This window comes from Pelophylax lessonae, assembly GCF_965119305.1.
Source record: "Pelophylax lessonae genome assembly, chromosome: 11".
Taxonomy (NCBI): domain Eukaryota; kingdom Metazoa; phylum Chordata; class Amphibia; order Anura; family Ranidae; genus Pelophylax; species Pelophylax lessonae.
Genome location: NC_138778.1, coordinates 15,015,865 through 15,035,517, shown reverse-complemented (window position 1 = coordinate 15,035,517; position 19,653 = coordinate 15,015,865). Strand labels below are relative to the sequence as shown.

At 47.8% G+C, this 19,653-nt stretch overlaps 1 protein-coding gene across 5 annotated transcripts in view; it reads right to left on the bottom strand.

The window, feature by feature from the left end:
- BAIAP2 (BAR/IMD domain containing adaptor protein 2) overlaps window positions 1-19,653 on the bottom strand; it is a 249,751-nt gene that overhangs the window by 88,255 nt on the left and 141,843 nt on the right. For all 5 annotated transcript variants that reach the window (XM_082271803.1, XM_082271807.1, XM_082271805.1 and 2 more), the window contains exon 6: window positions 9,893-10,030. In XM_082271803.1, coding sequence (XP_082127929.1) covers window positions 9,893-10,030 — 138 coding nt within the window. The remainder of the gene's footprint in view (window positions 1-9,892; window positions 10,031-19,653) is intronic.

Here is a 19,653-nt window from a genome sequence, read left to right as displayed (position 1 = left end):
GTCATTTTTATAGTTTTTTATTTTTTTACTAGTAATGGCGGCAATCTGTGATTTTTAGCGGGACTGCGACATTGCGACGGACAGATCGGACCCCTAACTGACATTTTCGACACTTTTGGGGGGACCAGTGACATTACTACAGTAATCAGTGCTAAAAATATACACTGTTCTGTAATAATGACACTGGCAGAAATGGGGTTAACACTGTGGGTGATCAAGGGGTTAAATGTGTACCCAGGGGCGTGTTTCTAACTGTATGGGGCGGGGCTTGTGAAATGATCACAGAGACCTGTGTTCCTATATAGAAGGATCACAGGCGCTCTATGATCATTCCAGAGAGAAGAACGGTCAGCTGTGTTTACAACATCCGACCGTTCTTCTCTCTCAGCGGGGAGCGATTGTAGGTGTCAGGCGGCAATCGGAGCCGCCTGCCCACTGCATCAGAATCCCCGATGCCGAGTGGGGGGCGGGATCGAGCCGGCGGCGTCACGCGCTCGCCCCCTAGCTGCAGGCGCGCGACCAACATAGACGTTGGTATGTCGTTGTATATGTCGTTTCGCGCAGGAGGGCCGCCCTGCCGCAGTAAATCGGCGGTGGGCGGTCCGGAACGGGTTAAAGTAGTGCAGTGCCGAATAGCTGAAAATGGCCTGGTCATTAAGGAGAGTAAATCTTCCTGAGGTCAAGTGGGCAAGGTTAACAATTCCACCGTCACAATATAGAACACTTTATCAGAATAGCCATGAAAGTGATACAAAGTATTCATTGAATGTCAGAGATCTGAAATAATATCAGTTTGAGTAAAATGTTGCAAATACTAGTACTTGTATTTGCAACGTTTGTGCGATATTTAGTACTAGTACTTTAGTACTAATACTAAATACCGCGCAAATACTAAAGTAGCACAGTGCCGAATAGCAAAAAATGGCCTGGTCATGACGGGGGTAAAATCTTCTGAAGTCGAAGTGGAAAATATTTTAGTTTAAAAACCCCTCCCTGCATAGATTTTGAATAGTATATGAAACATTAGGGTGTGTTCAGAATCTGAGAATTTTTGGGGTAACCATTGATCCACCTCATCAGTAGGCTAAAGACTCGGTTCCATTACCATTTCTTTACCATTTTGTGACCTGGTGCCGACACGGCCCCTTCATTCACCCCAACAGAAGCGGGTTGGTAAAAAGTTTCCCTGTCTGGGGTACCAGGCCTGAATTTGAGGAATTTTCTGTACAGACATTGATGGAGGGGTGAAGGTTTTCCTTCTGTGAGTCATCAAATCCTTTGAAAGCAACAAGCCCATCACTGGTCTCTCGGTTAATGTTTCATCAGGCGGAGCAGAACCCAGGCGGGGGAGGGGAGGGGGGTGATTAGCCTGCCTAGTGGAATTAAGCATCTTAAAACAAAGCTTTAGCTGCATCTCATTCAATAAGTTCTTAGAGAATCTGCCAGACTGATCAGGAATTACTGCAATAATCAGGCCGAGGCAGCGGAGCTCAGGGGCTCCGGAACACCCCGGAGACCAATGGGACCTCCCAAACTCAGAATTATGGGTGAAAGAGGACGGAGTTCTCCTTATTAGCAATCTTTGAGGCAATGGGGGGGGGGGGGCAACTGAAGACCCCAATATTATCAAGGGGACCCATAATATTCAGTGCATGCAATGTAGTCATTCCGGAACGCTATGGAGAACAAGCGGACTTCCAGAACCAAGGGCGGGCATAGGTGAAAATCTCCATTAATTGTGCTGCTGCAGGAGTTGTAAAGTCAGAAGGTGCATTCTATGCATTAACATAAAAAACCTTCTGCGTGTAGTAGCACCCCTAATACTTACCTGAGGTCCCTTTAGCTCCAGCGATGTTGTAGGAATGTCTCAGCTGTCCGGGTCTCCCCCTCCTCTTCGGCTGAGACAGCAGCGTGGTGCCATTGGCTCCTACTGCTGTCAATCAAAGTCAGTCAGCCAATAGAAAGGGGGCGTGGCTGGGCCGCAGCTCCATGTCTGAATAGACACAGGGCGCTGTGACTCGGCTCTGGTGCTCCCATAGCAAGCTGCTTGCTGTGGGGGCACCCAACAGGAGAGAGGGGCCAGGAGAGCTGAACAGGGACCCGAGAAGAGGAGGATCGGGGCTGCTCTGTTCAAAACCAACTGCACAGTAAGTATAACATATTTGGAAGGTCTCATTTTTTTTTTAAATTAAAAATAACAATCACTTTAAGGCATGGGGGGCTGTTGCTCACCGTTTGGAGCTTGGTGGGGACTAACTGCAAACCCTGATGTCAATGAGTGGCCACACGTAAATTTTCAGTACAGGAAATTCTTGTGGGCTACAGAAACACCCTGGAGAAGAATGGATTTCCATAAATCATATATATACCCAGAAGGGTGGGTACAGGTGGAATTCTCTATTTGTTGCATTGTTGGCCAAACTATGAGGTATCTGGGGGGGGGGGTGCTCAACTGTAGACCCTGACATTACCAAGGAGCCACACATATGTAAATGATCAGGGATTTAAGTAAAACCCTGGAGAAGAAGGGGATTTCGATACACATTTAGAAGAATGGATACAGGTGGAATTCTCTTTTGCACAGTTGGTCAACCTTTGAGGGATTGAGGGGGCTCAACCACTGACCCGGACGTCATCAAAAGGAAGAAAGCAGAAAGGGAAAGAAGCGCCAGCTAAGTGTAGTATCCCAGGCAGGGCTGCTGTTAGAAATCGCGGAGCCCCGTACAGACTACCTGGCAGGGCCCCCCCAAGAAAATATTAAAGATATATTTAGCTAAAATTACAACAAAATCACTATTATCAGACACTAATACAACATAACTCACATAATTCCTGCTAAATCTAAAAGAAAAAACTATGTGAATAAAAAAAATGAAGATGAGATGAAACAATATACAGGCTGAGCAGTTGGAGCTCTGGGATCAGAGAGACAGCATGAGAGAAATAAAGTTACAGATAAACTCAGGAGCAGAGATAACATTAGAGCCAGTGCTGGGAGGGGGATTAGTGAGAGACAACTGTCTCTTTCTCAGCAGATAAAAGCTCATAGCAGGGAGAGGGACAGATCAGATTCAGGTGCTGGAGGAAGATTTCTGTATTTGTTGTCCATCACTAATCCCCCGCTCTGTGTGGGCCCCCCTGTGTGCTCGGGCCCCCTACAAGAGGGCTGGTGGCCCCCCCCTATCAGCGGCCCTGATCCCAGGTAAGTTCTAATAGTAAAGGATTAAAAACACTCACAAGAAGTATAATATATACGATTGTTCATTGGTTGTTGGTTTCTGTAGATGTGAGTCCTCCTAAGCCCGTCCTGCAGGACCGCTGTCATCTGTTCCAGCTGCTGTGCAGGGAGACAGCGGATTCAGGAACCTGGAGGAGCACCTGGAAGCCACGCTGACCAGTGTGGAATGCGCGGCGCAAGTGACGTCACCAAAAGGATCGGAGGAACCAGATGGGAAAGGGAAACCAGGCTTCCCACTTGGAGCCTTTTGGCTCCTTCTACAGGCCTCATTTTATTGCACCCCCAACCACTATGGACTAGAGAAAAATAAAATGGAACATCTTTCACCCCGACTATTGGTAGATATTTACAACCATTGCCGGCTGGTCTATATTATATATATATATATATATATATATATATATATATATATACACACATACTTAAAAACTCAGTGCGCCAGTATCTCGATCCCTCACCTGACATCATCAAGGGGCCATATAATATTCAGTGTATGCAATGTGGTCGTTCCGGAACACTCTGCAGAACATGGGGACTTCCATACACTCAGAGCCAAGGGTGGATACAGGTGGAATTCTCCATTTGTAGTAGTTGGTCAGCCTTTGAAGCATCGGGGGGGGGGGGGGGGGGCCCTGAACGGCAGACTTTGAGGTCACTGGGGGGGCACACATAATATTCAGTATATGAAATGTTTGGGGGCTCCAGGAACACCCTGGAGAACAATGGATTTCCATAAACTCACAGCCAAGGGCGGATATAGGTGGAATTCTCAATTTGTAGTAGTTGGTCAGCTTTTAAAGCATCGGGGGGGCCCTGAACGGCAGACTTTGAGGTCACTGGGGGGCCACACATAATATTTAGTATATGAAATGTTTGGGGGCTCCAGGAACACCCTGGAGAACAATAGATTTCTATACACTCAGAAGGGTTGATACAAGTGGAATTCTGTGTTTGTTGCATTGTTGGCCTCAGCCGCAGACCTGACATTACCAAGGGGCCACACATGTAAATGCTCAGGGATTTAAGGAACACCCTAAAAAAGGGAATTTCCATAGACGCAGAAGGGCAAAATGGAAGGTGGAATTCTCCATTTTCTCTATACTGGAATATCTCTATTGCACAGTTGATCAACCTTTGCGGCATGGTGGGGAGGGGGTGCCTCAACTGCTTACCTTAACATGATCAAAGGGCCACATAATATTCATTGTATAATGTAGTCAATTCGGAACACTCTGGAGAAGAAGGGGACTCCCATGCACACAGAGCCAAGGGTAGATACATGTAGAATTCTCCATTTCTAGTAGTCTGCCAACTTTTGAAGCATCAGGCAGACCCCTGACATCAGCAAGGGCCACACAATATGTAGTATAAGTAATGCTTAGTTGTTCCGGAACACAAAGGGACTTCCAGAAGCCAGGGCGGGAATAAATCTGACATTACTAAAGGGCCAAACTTAATATTAGGTATATATATATGATCAGGGGCTCTGAGAACGCCCTGCAGAAAAAGGGGTCCTTCATACATTCTGAAGCGGTTGTGCATTTGGGTGGAATTCTCCATTCGCCGGATTGCTGGTCAACTTTGCAGCATATGTTGTGTCCGGGAGCAGAGCTGTGTTAATCTCAGGACTGTATGGGCAAAAATAAAAATACTTTGGCTGGTAAACCAGCTCCCATGTATTCATTCATCTGTGTATTCAGTTGTGTGCCTGGAGTTCACCCCTGGGGTTGGGCACTGCTGTGAACTGGCACCATGGAATACGAAACCGGTCCCTGGGTAGGGATTGTGTTCAGCAACGCAGACCAATGCATGTGGTGTTAAAAGGTCCCAAATATATTTTAGGCTAAGGAACCATTCGATGGATAACTTCTCAAACATCTACGCTACAAAACACCAGTGCTTGGCATTGCGGTTTTCAGTGCTGGATTCATGGTCTCAGTACCAGGAAAGCTGCATTCATGTTTGTGCCCCTCCCCCCAACACAGGGGCTCCTTCTGACTGTTTTTTGGCCCCCCACCACACGGGGGCTCCGTCTGGCCGCTTTGTGACTCCCCACCACATGATTGCTCCCCACCACACGGGGCTCTGTCTGGCCGGTGTGTGGCCCTCCCCACCAAACGGGTACTCCGTCTGGCTGGTTTGTGGCCCCCCCACCACATGGGGGCTCCATCTGGCTGGATTGTGGCTCCCCACCACACGGGGGCTCCGTCTGACTGGTTTGTGGACCCCCACCACACGGGGGCTCCGTCTAGCTGGTTTTGTGGCCCCCCACCACACGGGGGATCCATCTGGCCAGTTTGTGGCTCCCCACCACACGGGGGCTCCGTCTGGCCGGAGTGTGGCCCTCCGCACCACACGGGTACTCTGTCTAGCTGGTTTTGTGGCCCCCCACCACACGGGGGCTTCATCTGGCCGGTTTGTGGCTCCCCACCACACGGGGGCTCCGTCTGGCCGGTTTGTTGCTCCCCACCACACGGTGGCTCCGTCTGACCGGTTTGTGCCCCCCCCACCATCTCTGCACCATATAAAACAAACACAATGAAACATTAAGGTCCTCCAGTCAGCTAGTCAGTAAAAGGTAATGAGGTGGAGAGCAAAGCCGAGTCGCAGGTACAGCATCCTCCTGAAATAAGGGACCAATTAGAGTTGAACGCTATTTAAATATGTATGATCTTTCCGCATAATCCAACCACATAATCACCGACTTATTTACTTCCATCTGCTGCTCTGAGCCTCACCCCGGCCAGGAGGAACATTTCACACAGAGACCAGCTTACACCAACCAGCCGTCTCACTCCGCACACAGGGGCCGCTCTTAACGCATGAAGTGCTCTAGAATTTCCTGGTAGAGGGCTGCGCTGATTTTGGACTTGATAAAACACAGTGGACCAACATCAGATGACATGGCTCCCCAAATCATCAAGGATGGTGGAAAATGTTGCATTTAATTTGGAAATCAAGGTCCTAGAGTCTGGAAGAAGAGTGGAGAGGCACAGAATCCCAGTTGCATGAGGTCCAGTTTGATGATTTGGGGAGCCATGACATCTGCTGGTGTTGGTCCACTGTGTGTTATCAAGTCCAAAGTCAGTGCAGTCCTCTACCAGGAAATTCTAGAGCACTTCATGCTTCCCTCTGCTGACCAGCTTTATGGAGATGCCAATTTCATTTTCCAGCAGGACTTGGCACCGACCACACTGCCAAAACTACCAATACCTGGTCACATGATGGATTTTTGATGATATTCTAAATTTTATGGGATGCACCAGTATATATTATATATATATATATATATATATATATATATATATATATATATATATATATATATATATATATATATATATATATATATATATATATATTCTCATAGACACACTCTTTATTCCTTTACACATGCTGAAGGAACAGAAAAATACCCGTTGGATCTGCCAGGAATCCAGTGAGCCCCAATCTTCCTGTCTGAGCTGGCAACACAACACCTATTCTCTTCTGAAGTCCCGAGCTTTGTTGTCCGCCCTGCCCAATCTGCCCCCGGACTACAAAACATATCCCACTCCGCTCATCTCCATAACAGTGAGGTATAGACAATAGAGTAGATCCCAGCTGCAGGCGCAGCCTCATCCTACATGAGATCCCTTACAGGTTTGCTTTACCCCTCCCACCCTCTTTATCAACCAATGAGAAGTATTTGCATTCTGTTTTTTGCCAATTTCTCAAACTGGCGGAGCCATCGCTTAGCGAGCCGCAGATCCAGAACAAACATACAGCCGCTGTATTCTAAACTCCCGACTGGCAGTATTGTTCCAGCTCAGTAAATCCAATTTACCGGCCATTATGTCAATCTTCCGACATTTCTCAATGGCAGCTCACACCATTTAAACTTTGATAGAGCTGAACCCTGGGATAATAAATCCATCGGTCATGTGTCTCCTTCCCGAATCTTTCTCCAGATCTGTGCAGTAATCCATTGCGAGACTTCCTGTAATAAAGACCGCTTAATGCTGCCCTCTCTCCTTGTGCTGGGGGACTGATCTGGTCTCCGCCCCCTCCTGTAGTGGGTGGAGCCTTCTGGGCCCCTCCCACAGCTCTACTCTCTCTGCTTGTACAGGAGGACTGGCCTTGTCTCCTCCCCCTCCTGTAGTGGGTGGGGCCTGTGGGGCCCCCTTCCACAGCTCTGCTCTCTCTCCTTGTACAGAAGTACTAGTATCATCTCTGCCTCCTCACGTTAGCTGTGGAACGGTCCCTGCAGGCTCCACCCACCACAGAAATGCTCTTTGTGCAATGGTCTTGTAGGGAGTAGAGCCTGCCCTCTCCTGTAGGGGGTGGAGCCTGCTAGGCCCCTCCCACAGCTCTGCTCTCTTTCCATTACATTAAAGTTTTTCTGTCTGGAGTTCAACTTTAAAGCAAACTACTGATGAAGGAAATACGCCACTGCCAGGTCTTCCTCTCCGGCTGTCATGCTGACAATATGCGTTAAACCCCTGACCCAAATCCAGCACAGAGATAAGGAGTTTCAACTTTTCCACAACCCATTATTTGTCACCTGCTTATTTTGGGTCATTGGCTTCAAAAGTATCACAGCTAGGCAACTAGCATTTTCAGAAGGCGCTGAGCAAGTCATACCACCCTCAACTCCTTTAAGTGACTAACAGTGCTGTAGTTAAATGGCGGAACGCTTCAGAGGCCGCTGGTTACCTCAAAGGGCAGTTAAGGTGAACTACAAGCCGTTTTGTTTGGCAGAAGTGCTAAGAAGCTTTAAAATACGGCATGGAGGCTTACAGCTGTGTGAAGACAGCTCAGAAAACACTCAAAGGCACCATCCACCCAAAACAGACATTTCTGCTCTGGGTGGATGTCAACATTGAACAGCCTTGCTGTTTTAAAGTGAATATATAATGATCTGGGGGTCAGTTTTACTTGTGTTTTTTTTTTTAATCTATACATCGATAACATTTATTACATATCAAAGGATTCCCAGAGCAGGATGGGTGAGCTAAAGAAAACACAGCTGAAGGCTGACTGCTCTGTCTGACTGAAACCTCCTACAGAGCTGTCCAACAAGGGATGGCCAGTGTCTACAGCACTGTCCCACAAGGTATGGCCAGTGCCTACAACGCTGTCCAATAAAGGGATCGTCAGTGCCTACAGCGCTGTCCAATTGGGGATGGCCAGTGCCTACAGTGCTGTCCAATAAGGGTTGGCCAGGGCCTACATTGCTGTCCAATAGCGGATGGTCAGTGCCTACATTGCTGTCCAATAAGGAATGGCCAGTGCCTACAGCGCTCTCCAATAAGTGATGGCTGGTGCCTACAGCGCTGTCCAATTGGGGAAGGCCAGTGCCTACAGTGCTGTCCAATAAGGGTTGGCCAGTGCCTACATTGCTGTCCAATAGCGGATGGCCAGTGCCTACATTGCTGTCCAATAAGGAATGGCCAGTGCCTACAGCGCTCTCCAATAAGTGATGGCTGGTGCCTACAGTGATGTCCAATAAGGGATGGCTAGTGCCTACAGCGCTGTCCAATAAGGGATGGCTAGTGCCTACAGCACTGTCCAATAAGTGATGGCTGGTGCCTACAGCGCTGTCCAATAAGGGATGGCTAGTGCCTACAGCACTGTCCAATAAGGGATGGCTAGTGCCTACAGCGCTGTCCAATAAGGGATGGCTAGTGCCTACAGCGCTGTCCAATAAGGGATGGCTAGTGCCTACAGCGCTGTCCAATAAGGGATGGCTAGTGCCTACAGCGCTGTCCAATAAGGGATGGCTAGTGCCTACAGCGCTGTCCAATAAGGGATGGCTAGTGCCTACAGCGCTGTCCAATAAGGGATGGCTAGTGCCTACAGCGCTGTCCAATAAGGGATGGCTAGTGCCTACACCGCAGTCCAATAATGGATGGCTAGTGCCTACACAGCTGTCCAATAAGGGATGGCTAGTGCCTACAGCGCTGTCCAATAAGGGATGGCCAGTGCCTACAGCGCTGTCCAATAAGGGATGGCCAGTGCCTACAGCGCTGTCCAATAAGGGATGGCCAGGGCCTACAGCGCTGTCCAATAATGGATGGCTAGTGCCTACAGCGCTGACCAATAAAGGATGGCCAGTGCCTACAGCGCTGACCAATAAAGGATGGCCAGTGCCTACAGCGCTGTCCAATAAGGGATGGCCAGTGACTACAGCGCTGTCCAATAATGGATGGCTAATGCCTACAGCGCTGCCCAATAAGGGATGGCCAGTGACTACAGTGCTGTCCAATAAGGGAAGGCCAGTGCCTACAAGTATCTACAGAGCTGTCCAATAAGTAATGGCTAGTTCTTCACTCAGCTTCAGCTACTGAGCTTTGTAAACAAGTTTTTTACACTGAGGGATACAAGAAGAAGCTGGAAAACATGAAAATGTGCTTAAAGCTCCCCCAGTCTGATGTTTAGAATATAAAAATACTAAATATTACGTTTTTTTGGCTCGCTTTAGTTTTTCACACCTTATTTTTTTTTTTAAATCACATTTTAAGTCAAAATGTCTGCATAACAGGAAAATTAACTACATACATTTCTTTCTTGATCTTCAATTATACATTTCCCCTCTCTATGTGTTTCCTAAAATACCCATTTCTAGTATGATTGGTGTCTTTTTGCCTCGTATTAAAAAGACAGAAATCTCACCTGCATCTCTTTGTCAGAATATTTTTGGGGGTTTTTGCTGCCTTGGCTCTTTTTGCGCAGTTTCTTCAGCTCCAGCTGACACTTCTCTAGGGCGTCTCCTTTGTTCTTCTGTTCCAGCTGGTATTTCTTTAAAGCCGCCTGTGAAGAATGGACAGAGTTAGAGAAGCAAATACAACGTGTACCAAGCTGGGGCCAGGCCATGGAGAGAGGTAGGAGGAGTACCAAGATGGTGCCAAGCCATGGTGAGATGGGATGGATGTACCAAGATGATGCCAGGCCATGGAGAGAGGGAGGTAGTAGGTGTACCAAGATGGTGCCAAGCCATGGTGAGATGGGATGGATGTACCAAGATGGTGCCAGGCCATGGAGAGAGGGAGGTAGTAGGTGTACCAAGATGATGCCAAGCTGTGGTGAGAAGGGATGGATGTACCAAGATGGTGCCAGGCCATGGAGAGAGGTAGTAGGCTTACCAAGATGGTGCCAAGCTGTGGTGAGAAGGGATGGATGTACCAAGATGGTGCCAGGCCATGGAGAGAGGGAGGTAGTAGGTGTACCAAGATGATGCCAAGCTGTGGTGAGAAGGGATGGATGTACCAAGATGGTGCCAGGCCATGGAGAGAGGTAGTAGGCTTACCAAGATGGTGCCAAGCTGTGGTGAGAAGGGATGGATGTACCAAGTGGGGACAAGAAGATGGGTTCAGTGTGCAGAGAGAAGGAGCATGAATAAAAGACAGTGACAGGCTGTAGTGAAAAGGTGTACCAAGATGGTGCCAGGCCTTGGCAAGAGGTAGTAGGTGTACCAAGATGGTGCCAAGCTGTGGTGAGAAGGGATGGATGTACCAAGATGGTGCCAGGCCATGGAGAGAGGGAGGTAGTAGGTGTACCAAGATGATGCCAAGCTGTGGTGAGAAGGGATGGATGTACCAAGATGGTGCCAGGCCATGGAGAGAGGTAGTAGGGTTACCAAGATGGTGCCAAGCTGTGGTGAGAAGGGATTGATGTACCAAGTAGGGACATGAAGATGGGGTCAGTGTGCAGAGAGAAGGAGCAGGAATAAAAGACAGTGACCGGCTGTAGTGAAAAGGTGTACCAAGATGGTGCCAGGCCTTGGAGAGAGGTAGTAGGTGTAACAAGATGGTGCCAAGCTGTGGTGAGAAGGGATGAATGTACCATGATGTTGCAGGATCATAGAGAGAACGAACAGGTGTACCAAGGTGGTAACAAGGGAAGTGGGTGGTTAAGATGGAGCCAGGGTCCAGAGAATAAAAGAGGGATGCGTTCTCTAAAGCTGGGGGGCCTGCTTACAGATTACGTATCCCTGAGACTGCTCAATGCCTCCGTTATTAAGCCAATGTATCCAAATATTAAAAAATAATAATTGTTTGGATATCTCCACTGAGGTTCATTTTAATGCGAAGTAGAGGTGGAGCTTGGTAAATGGTAAAAAGAAGTCCAAAATGGGCCTGAAGCTTCCTATATGGTGATGGTATCAATAGTCATGTTCAATTGGACTTGTTTAGTTGTGTTGAAGACATTTCTCTAGGTTGTTTCCTTAAGCTGGTCTGATAAGTGGTGAAACATCTTAAAAACCAAACAAGTCCAACTGAATGCCACTATTCCTCACTATACCCTAGGTTGCCATATTTCCCTTTTTCTCAGATTGCCCTCTGGGCCACTTTCATTTTTTTTTCTCAGTCTGCCTGCTGGTCCAGGTTCACATACTTTGTTCCTCTACCTAATCTCGTCTAAACCTTGGGAGTAGGAAGGTCAAAGTTCCATTCTGAGGCTGGTGTGATTTAGATATCCTACATTGGTAGCCCCTCTAATGCCTTTACAGGATCCTGGCTGGCCCACCCGGAGGCCCCAGGAAGATTTATTACAAAACTCACCATGATATGTTGGTTTCCCATGATTGACTTCAGGATTAAAGGCGAAGTTCACCATTTTCAGAAAATGGCCTCTGTACAAAAGTAGAAACCGGGAGGTTCTTGTGCATTAAATGTTGTTGAATGTAAGTATATACCTGGGGGACATTTCACCCCCACCAGAGTCTGGCCGAAAAACTCTGTTAGTGTTGACATGTCTTGCCCATTTCTGGGACACGGCAGCCATTCGCGGCTCCCAGAATCACTGAAGGGAGCAGTTTTTCCATCAACTCCCTGCAGCGAGGCCACTGACACCACCCAGGGAGCAGGGGCCGCCGACACCACCCAGGTAGCAGGGGCCGCCGACACACACCAGGGAGCAGGGGCCTCCGACACACACCAGGGAGCAGGGGCCTCCGACACACACCAGGGAGCAGGGGCCTCCGACACCACCCAGGGAGCAGGGGCCTCCGACACCACCCAGGGAGCAGGGGCCTCCGACACCACCCAGGGAGCAGGGGCCTCCGACACCACCCAGGGAGCAGGGGCCTCCGACACCACCCAGGGAGCAGGGGCCTCCGACACCGCCCAGGGAGAAGGGGCCGCCGACACCGCCCAGGGAGAAGGGGCCGCCGACACCGCCCAGGGAGAAGGGGCCGCCGACACCGCCCAGGGAGAAGGGGCCGCCGACACCACCCAGGGAGAAGGGGCCGCCGACACCACCCAGTGAGAAGGGGCCGCCGACACCACCCAGGGAGAAGGGGCCGCCGACACCACCCAGGGAGAAGGGGCCGCCGACACCACCCAGGGAGAAGGGGCCGCCGACACCACCCAGGGAGAAGGGGCCGCCGACACCACCCAGGGAGAAGGGGCCGCCGACACCACCCAGGGAGAAGGGGCCGCCGACACCACCCAGGGAGAAGGGGCCGCCGACACCACCCAGGGAGAAGGGGCCGCCGACACCACCCAGGGAGAAAGGGCCGCCGACACCACCCAGGGAGAAAGGGCCGCCGACACCACCCAGGGAGAAGGGGCCGCCGACACCACCCAGGGAGAAGGGGCCGCTGACACCACCCAAGGAGAAAGGGCCGCCGACACCACCCAGGGAGAAAGGGCCGCCGACACCACCCAGGGAGAAAGGTCCGCCGACACCACCCAGGGAGAAGGGGCCGCCGATACCACCCAGGGAGCCCGACTTGTACTTGCACGGTATTCTTTTATGTGGATTAGAATGAGGAACAAGTCTCGCTCCTGTAGGAGCCTCTAATAGCAGCAAAGTCCTGGACCTTGGCCAGGACCTGTTAACACCAACTAGGAATATTTTTTCAGCCAGGCAGAAATGGCAGACAAGTATACACTTATATTAACCAAATTGGAAATCGCCCACTGGGACCAATTTAAATATTTTCACACATTAAAATCTAAAATTTTGTTAGAATTTACTCTAACCCCCAAAAATTATATATTTTCTGAAAGCGGAGACTAAAATAACGGCAGCCACATGATATTTGTGCAGCTATTTAAAGGAAAAAATAAAATACTAACTAAAATTTTAGTGCAAAACACAAAAATTATGCCTTTTTTTGGTATAATAAATACCCAACATGTCAAGCCTTCAAACTCTGAGTGATCTGTGTACATTGCAGGGATTGTAACAAACTTTGTTGCAGATACCTACCTATCTCTGTGTCTATGTGCTGAGTGAATGTGAGTGACTTTATATTAATCAATCAGCTGCTGCACCGGCAGAGCTCTAATGAGGAAAGTGGCAGAGTCTGCATCCCTTTAGATGGGATTTCCCTTTGGGAGTATCTCAGCAAAAATTACCTTTTTGTTGCAGGGGATGCCCAAAATCGGACTTGTATCTTAGTGCAGACTTGTGGGAAAATCAGTGAGCCAATCACACAAGCAGGAAATGACATTTCTGGGGGGGGGGGGGGCGTTCTGTATACCATCTGTGTACAGAGCGCCTCCAGGTGGCCATATTGCAGTTTACAGAAAATTTACAGCAGCTTCAGATTGAAAAGGAAAGGTCATTTTTATTAACATTTAATTACAATAGGGCTTAAATTGCAAGAGTATATGCTAGATTATTTTTTTTTTTTTTTAATTAGCCAATTTCTTTTCCCACGAAGGTTGAGTTACCCTTTCACTAAAAAACTATAGCACTTTAAATAGTCAATAAGTGACAAAGGTACTTAAAAATCTCCATAGGCTTCGCTTTAAAAAAATGTAACGATTATCTTTTTAAAGTTACAGAGGAGGTCTAGGGCTAGAATTTTTGCTCTTACTCTAACGATCACGGCGATACCTCACATGGGTGGTTTGAACACCGTTTACATATGCAGGCGCGACTTACATATGCATTTGCTTTGGCATGCGAACGTAAAAAAGAATGGGGCACTTTAAAAAAAAAAAAAAAAAGTTTTTCTTATTTTTTTTTTTTTTTTACACTGTCCAAAAAAAATATTCTGATCACTTTTATTGTTGTCACAAGGAATGTAAACATCCCTTGTGACAGTAATAGGCAGTGACCGGTACTCATAAAGACCCCAAACTCCTCCTCTGCACGTCAAAGTATTCAAAATGCTAAGATTAGCGTTTTTTAATACTGTGGATTTTTTAAAACTGGCGCCGTTGGCTGCCAGGTAAACCAGAAGTGACGTCGCTTCTGGTTTACTACATCGGAGACCTGATCAAAGCTGATTCCAGGTTTGTTCGGATCTCCGGTCAGCCGTTGGACGGGTTCGGGTCTCTCCTGCTGCTTGTAATAACAGTCGAGTGGCTGCTTAGCTGCATCGGTTGTTATTACAAGAAAGCCAACCGCCTGCTCTAAAAAATGGTACCGGAGTGATGCCTGCAGCTGCATATCATCCCGGTACAACAACTTGAACAAAATCACGTACAGATACGTGATTTTGGGCAAGAGGTTAAAAAAAGGGCTGGAAAGTCCAAACCAGTGCTGGATTTGATGCCTTAAGGAGCCACAGGTTCACACCAGTGCAGCGTTGAAATCGTGACTTCAAAGCCGCACATCAGTGCGATCTGTACAAATTCAATGCAGGTTGCGACTTCATTTCACAAAAGTCTGTGGAAGTCGCAATAAAATCATCAAAATGTAGCGCAGGAACCTTTTTCATCGTCACTGCAACATGAATCGCAGCAATATGAACAGTTCCATTGCCGAAAATAGGCTGCGACTTGCCATGTGATTTGGGACTATCAAATCGCTTTGCAAGTCGCACTGTTGTGGACGGGGGCTTACATCACTCTGTGCTGGGCAGTATCTCACAAAAGTGAGTACACCCCTCACATTTGTGTAAATATTTTATTCTATCTTTTCATGTGACAATACTGAAGAGATGACACTTTGCTACAATGTAAAGTAGTGAGTGTACAGCTTGTATAACAGTGTAAATTTGCTGTCCCCTCAAAATAGCCCACAGCCATTAACATGTAAACTGCTGGCAACAAAAGTGAGTACACCCCTAAGTAGAAATGTCCAAATTAGGCCCAATTAGCCATTTTATCTCCCCGGTGTCATGTGACTCGTTAGTGTTACAAGGTCTCAGGTGTGAATGGGGAGCAGGTGTGTGAAATTTGGTGTTATCGCTCTCTCTCTCTCTTATACTGGTCACTGGAAGTTCAACATGGCACCTCATGGGAAAGAACTCTCTGAGGATCTGAAAAAAATAATTTTTGCTCTACATAAAGATGGCCCAGGCTATAAGAAGATTGCCAAGACCCTGAAACTGAGCTGCAGCACGGTGGCCAAGACCATACAGCGGTTTAACAGGACAGGTTCTACTCAGAACAGGCCTCGCCATGGTCGACCAAAGAAGTGGAGTGCACAGCCTCATATCCAGAGGTTGTCTTTGGGAAATAGACGTATGAGTGCTGCCAGCATTGCTGCAGAGGTTGAAGGGGTGGGGGGGTCAGCCTGTCAGTGCTCAGACCATACGCTGCACACTGCATCAAATTGGTCTGCATGGCTGTCATCCCAGAAGGAAGCCTCTTCTAAAGATGATGCACAAGAAAGCCCCCAAACAGTTTGCTGAAGACAAGCAGACTAAGGACGTGGATTACTGGAACCATCTCCTGTGGTCTGATGAGACCAAGAAAAATGTATTTGGTTCAGGTGGTGGCAAGTGTGTGTGGCAGCAACCAGGTGAGGAGTACAAAGACAAGTGTGTCTTACCTACAGTCAAGCATGGTGGTGGGAGTGTCATGGTCTGGGGCAGCATGAGTGCTGCCGGCACTGGGGAGCTACAGTTCATTGAGGAACCATGAATGCCAACATGTACTGTGACATACTGAAGCAGAGCATGATCCCCTCCCTTCAGAGACTGGGCCGCAGCGCAGTATTCCAACATGATACCGACCCTAAACACACCTCTAAGATGACCACTGCCTTGCTAAAGAAGCTGAGGGTAAAGGTGATGGACTGGCCAAGCATCTCTACAGACCTAAACCCTATTGAACATCTGTGGGGATCCTCAAACGGAAGGTGGAGGAGCGCAAGGTCTCTAACATCCACCAGCTCTGTGATGTCATCATGGAGGAATGGAAGAGGACTCCAGTGGCAACCTGTGAAGCTCTGGTGAACTCCATGCCCAAGAAGGTTAAGGCAGTGCCGGAAAATAATGGTGGCCACACAAAATATTGACACTTTAGGCCCAATTAGGACATTTTCATTCAAGGGTGTACTCACTTTTGTTGCCAGCAGTTTAGACATTAATGGCTGTGTGTTGAGTTATTTTGAGGGGACAGCAAATGTACACTGTTATACAAGCTGTACACTCACTACTTTACATTGTAGCAAAGTGTCATTTCTTCGGTGTTGTCACATGAAAAGATAGAATAAAATATTTACAAAAATGAGAGGGGTGTACTCACTTTTGTGAGATACTGTATATACACACACACTATATACAGTCGGGGCCAAAAGTATTGGTCTTCTGTCAGATAATGCACCACTGCGCCCAGAAATTTGTTGCAATTACAAACGTTTTGGCATTCTGATGTTTATTTCTTTTGCTTGTATTAGTATGACACAAAAACAGCGGGGGGGAACAAAAAGCCAAATCTGACACATTCCACGCATAACTCCAAAAATGGACTAGACAAAATGATTGGCACCTTCTCAAAATTGTAAGAAATAATTGCTTTCCAAGTTTGTGATGCTCCTGTAATTTGTAATTAAACTCACCTGTATCAATCAACAGGTGTTGCCGATAAAGAACCAGTTAAAATGGTGAAAAATTGACTCAACCTTTCTGTTGTGTGCCGCACGTAGCATGGAGAAGAGAAAGAGCAGCAAAGAATTGTTTGAGAATTTAAGAACAAAAAAATTGTGGAAAAGCACGGACAATCTCAAGGTTACAAGTCCATCTCCAGAGATCCTAATGTTCCTCTGTCCACTGTGCCCAACATTGCCAAGAAGTTTACAGCCCGTGGCACTGTAGCTAATCTCCCTGGACGTGGACCAAAGTGCAAAATTGATCAAAGTTTGCAGCGAAGGATTGTTGGAATGGTGGATAAATAACCTTGGTCAACTTCCAGACAACTTTAAAGCGGAGTTCCAGCCTAAACACACACTCACCTGTCCAACGGTCCAGCGATGCGGCCGCCCAAAGCCTCGCTCTTCTCCCTCTCTGTCTGCGGCGCCGGCATCACTGGTGTAGGCACCCGGCTGTGACAGTTTTCGGCTTCACAGCCGGGTATGCACTGCGCATGCGCTACGCGTCGTGATTGGCCGGCAATCTTCTGGGACCTCTGACATGTCCCAGAAGATTGCAGGGAGGGAGGGGGAGAGGAGAACTTCCGCTCAGGGTGCCGCGGCACTCCGAGCGGAAGTGGGAGCAGGTACCTGTCAAAACTAGGTACCCGCTCCCCCCCAAAAAAAATGACATGCCAAGTGTGGCATGTCAGGGGGTTAGAACTGCCTAAAGCGGAAGTTCCACTTTTGGGTGGAACTCCGCTTTAAGCTGACCTTCAGGCACAGGGTACAACTGTGTCCACTCGCACTATACGTCGCCATCTGAATGGAAAGGGACTCTATGGTAGGAGACCCAGGAGGACCCCACTGCTGACACAGAAACATAGAAAAAGCCAGATCGGAGTTTGCCAAAACTTACCTGAGGAGGCCAAAATCCTTTTGGGAGAACATGCTGTGGACAGACGAAACAAAATTACAGCTTTTTGGTAAAGCCCATTATTCTACTGTTTTCAGAAAACGAAATGAGGCCTTTAAAGAAAAGAATACAGTCCCTACCGTCAAACATGGTGGAGGTTCACTGATGATTTGGGGTTGCTTTGCTGCTTCAGGCACTGGATGCGTTGACCATGTGCATGGCATTATGAATAATTGAGACTACCAAAATATTCTGGGGTGCAATGTAGGACAATGTCAGAAAGTTGGGTCTCTATCAGAGATCACAAGTCTTACAGCAGGACAATGACCCAAACCACATGTCAAGACAAAGCGCTGGAGAGAACTGAACTGGCCAGCAGTGAGACCAGATCTAAATCCCATAGAGCACCTTTGGAGAGATCTCAAAACAGCAGTTGGAAAGTCGGAGAGACCTGGAGCAGTTGGCGGAAAATCGGAGAGACCTGGAGCAGTTGGCGGAAAATCGGAGAGACCTGGAGCAGTTGGCGGAAAATCGGAGAGACCTGGAGCAGTTGGCAGAAAATCGGAGCGACCTGGAGCAGTTGGCGAAAGAGTGGTCCAAATTTCCAGTAGACACTCATTGATGGTTACAGGAAGAGATTGATTTCAGTTATTTTTTTCCAAGTGGTGTGCTACTAAATATTAAATTGAGGGTGCCAATAATTTTGCCGAGTCCATTTTTTGAGTTTTGAGTGGAATGTGTCAAGATTTGGCTTTTTGTTTCTCTACTTTTATGTGTCATACGAATACAAACAAAATAAACACGAGAATGCCTAAATATTTGTAATTGCAACAATTTTCTGGGTGCAGTGGTGCCAATATTTTTGCCCACGACTGTATATACACCCACTCACTACTGGCCACTTTATTATATACACCTTGCTAGTGCTGGGTTGGACCCACTTTAGTCTTCAGAACGGCCTTCATTCTTCATGGCATAGGTTCAATAAGGTGTTGGAAACATTCCTCAGAAATTTTGGTCCATAGTGAACACCCCCCGGTACCACACATGTCGGCTGCACATCCATGATGCCAATCTTCCGATCCACCACTTCTCAAAGGTGCTCTATTGGATTGAGATCTGGTGAGTGTGGAGGCCATTGGAGGACAGTGACCTCATTGTCATGTTGAAGAAAACAGTGGTGAGATGATTGACATGGTGCATTATCCTGCTGGAAGGAGCCATTGGGTACACTGTAGTCATAAAGGGATGGACATGGTCAGCAACAATACTCAGGTAGGCTGTGGCGTTTAAACAATGCTCAATTGGTACTAAGGGGCCCAAACTGTGCCAAGAAAATATCCCCCACACCATTACACCACCACCACCAGCCTGAACCGGTGATACAAGGCAGGATGGATCCATGCTTTCATGTTGTTTACGCCAAATTCTGACCCCACCATCTGAATGTCGCAGCTGAAATTGAGACTCATCAGACCAGGCAACGTTTTTCCGATCTTGTATGGTCCAATTTTGGTGAGCCTGTGCCAATTGTAGCCTCAGTTTCCTGTTCTTAGTGGCACCCGGTGTGGTCTCCTGATGCTGTAGCCCCATCTGCTTCAAGGTTCGATGTGTCGAACGAGATGGTATTCTGAATACCTTGGATGTAACGAGTGGTTATTTGAGTTACTTTTGCCTTTCTATCATCTGGAACCAGTCTGCCCATTCTCCTCTGACATCAACAAGGCATTTCCCTCCACACAACTGCCGCTCACTGGATATT